The 1,801-nt window shown below is 48.0% G+C and overlaps 1 protein-coding gene across 1 annotated transcript; it reads right to left on the bottom strand.

The window, feature by feature from the left end:
- Positions 1–535: 535 nt before the first annotated feature.
- PLAC1 (placenta enriched 1) lies at positions 536–1,388 on the bottom strand. Its single transcript, XM_004778407.3, has one exon. It carries the CDS (start codon positions 1,328–1,330, stop codon positions 701–703), a length of 630 nt encoding a protein of 209 aa, XP_004778464.1. The 5' UTR covers positions 1,331–1,388; the 3' UTR covers positions 536–700.
- Between the last annotated feature and the right edge of the window lie 413 nt (positions 1,389–1,801).

Here is a 1,801-nt window from a genome sequence, read left to right as displayed (position 1 = left end):
ACCTGAAATGTAGTACCACTCAGTGAATACTTGTTAAATACCTTTACTCACCTTTTCCCTTCCAAGGGTTTGAGAAAGCTAATGGATAGCCACACCTGGGCAAGAAATTGCTGATCACAAAAGTCAGGGAACAAAACTCTTTTCAAAGTGCTGTCCATCTGGGACTAAGTAGAAGATCCAGTCCTGGGCCTCAGGAGCTTACCATTTAGTCGGTGGCATGTGACTCAAGTGATACTTAGAACCGTTCGTGGTTTCTGAATCACTCATAGAATCTGTGTCTCCCATGGATGAAAAGTGGTGCAGCCATTGATCAGACTAAGAAGAAGGTGTGCGGGTCAGGGCTAGGTTGGGAGGTACAGAGCGTAAGAGAAACGGGTCCTGAAAGGGAGCTCAATCATCCTAGACAGAGGAGACTGGGCACTAACTTTTGTAAAGCCCTCAGAATGGTGTCTGGCCCCCAGTGAAAGTTATATATGTGTTTATCAAATAAAAATGCTGAACTGATATTTTTATGCCATCAAAATTTATTTAAAAAAAAGATATAAAAATATAAAACAATTTTATTCATGAAATAACCATGAGCTGCCCTCTCTCAAAGGCACTGATAAGGGGGCTACCAACAAACTTATTTGTCTAATAATAGAAAATATTATATACTAATGTTAGAAAAAGCTCCCAAGGGACTCCTCAAACCCGGCGATCACATGGACCCAGTGGGATCATCTGAGTGAAGGGACCAGTCCTCAGAAAGATCCACAAAAGCAGGGTGCTGGCCCTCCTGAGCCTCCGCTTGGCCCTGCGGGGCCTGGACATGCTCTTCTTCGCCGAATACGCAGGGCGGACAGTCGCAGTTGGGCCTTTGGCTGGACTGAGACAAGGTGAACACGTCATAGCTCGCCCCGCCGTGTTGGGCTGTAGTGACTGTCCCATTGGCTACTCTCACCGGGCAGGGTGGAGGGAGCCACGGGGACTGCCGGGGAGCAGTGCAGGACACAGGGATCATGTACTTAGAAGAAGTCCCCTTCGAAGCGTAGTGCAGCTCCGAGCTGTAAATAACCATGTCCAGGGAGACAGCCTTGGCCCGGATGCCGCACTCGGTGACACGGTAGGTGAACTGGTAGGCGTGTGGCTGAACGTGGTTGGCAGGGCAGCCCAGACCCAAGTGTAACTCATGGAAGTGCACGTAGACGTCGTTATTCAGCATGAACGGGTGCACAGTGACCATGAACCAATCTATGGAGCACAGCACAGTCATTGGACTTTGTGCAGCACAGGCCAGAAGCACACAGGTAAGGAGGACCATCCCTGCTATCAACTGGAGAGCCTTCATGCCTGGGGCGGATCAGGTACGGACGTTCCGGAAACAGAAAGCTGGCTGGTGAGGATTTCTAGAGCACACAGAGACACAAAGACACATCATCTTATCTCTTGTTAAAAGTTCAAACACAATCTTTTATTTTTTTTTCTTTTTAAACAGAAGTATTTTCAAAAGGTTAAGAGAGTGGGACTTAAGTGTTCTCTGAACAAAGGTGAGGTGATGGATGTGTTTATTTGATGAAAGAGAGAAAGAGAAAGAGAGAGAGCACACAAACAGGGGGAGGGGCACGCAGAGGGAGAAGCAGGCCCCCCACTGAGCAGAGATTCCGGATATGGGACTCAATCCCAGGCCCCCGAGATCATGACCTAGGCCGAACGTAGACACTTAACCGACTGAGCCACCCAGGCGCCCCTCAATATCCTGTACTTTTATTTGTCAATTCTACCTCGATAAAACCGAAAACAAAGAAAACAGAGAAAAGGA

Source organism: Mustela putorius, unplaced genomic scaffold, assembly GCF_011764305.1.
Source record: "Mustela putorius furo isolate JIRA1106 unplaced genomic scaffold, ASM1176430v1.1 tig00003899_pilon_pilon_pilon, whole genome shotgun sequence".
NCBI classification, from domain to species: Eukaryota; Metazoa; Chordata; class Mammalia; order Carnivora; family Mustelidae; genus Mustela; species Mustela putorius.
This window is presented reverse-complemented; position numbering and strand designations above follow the sequence as displayed.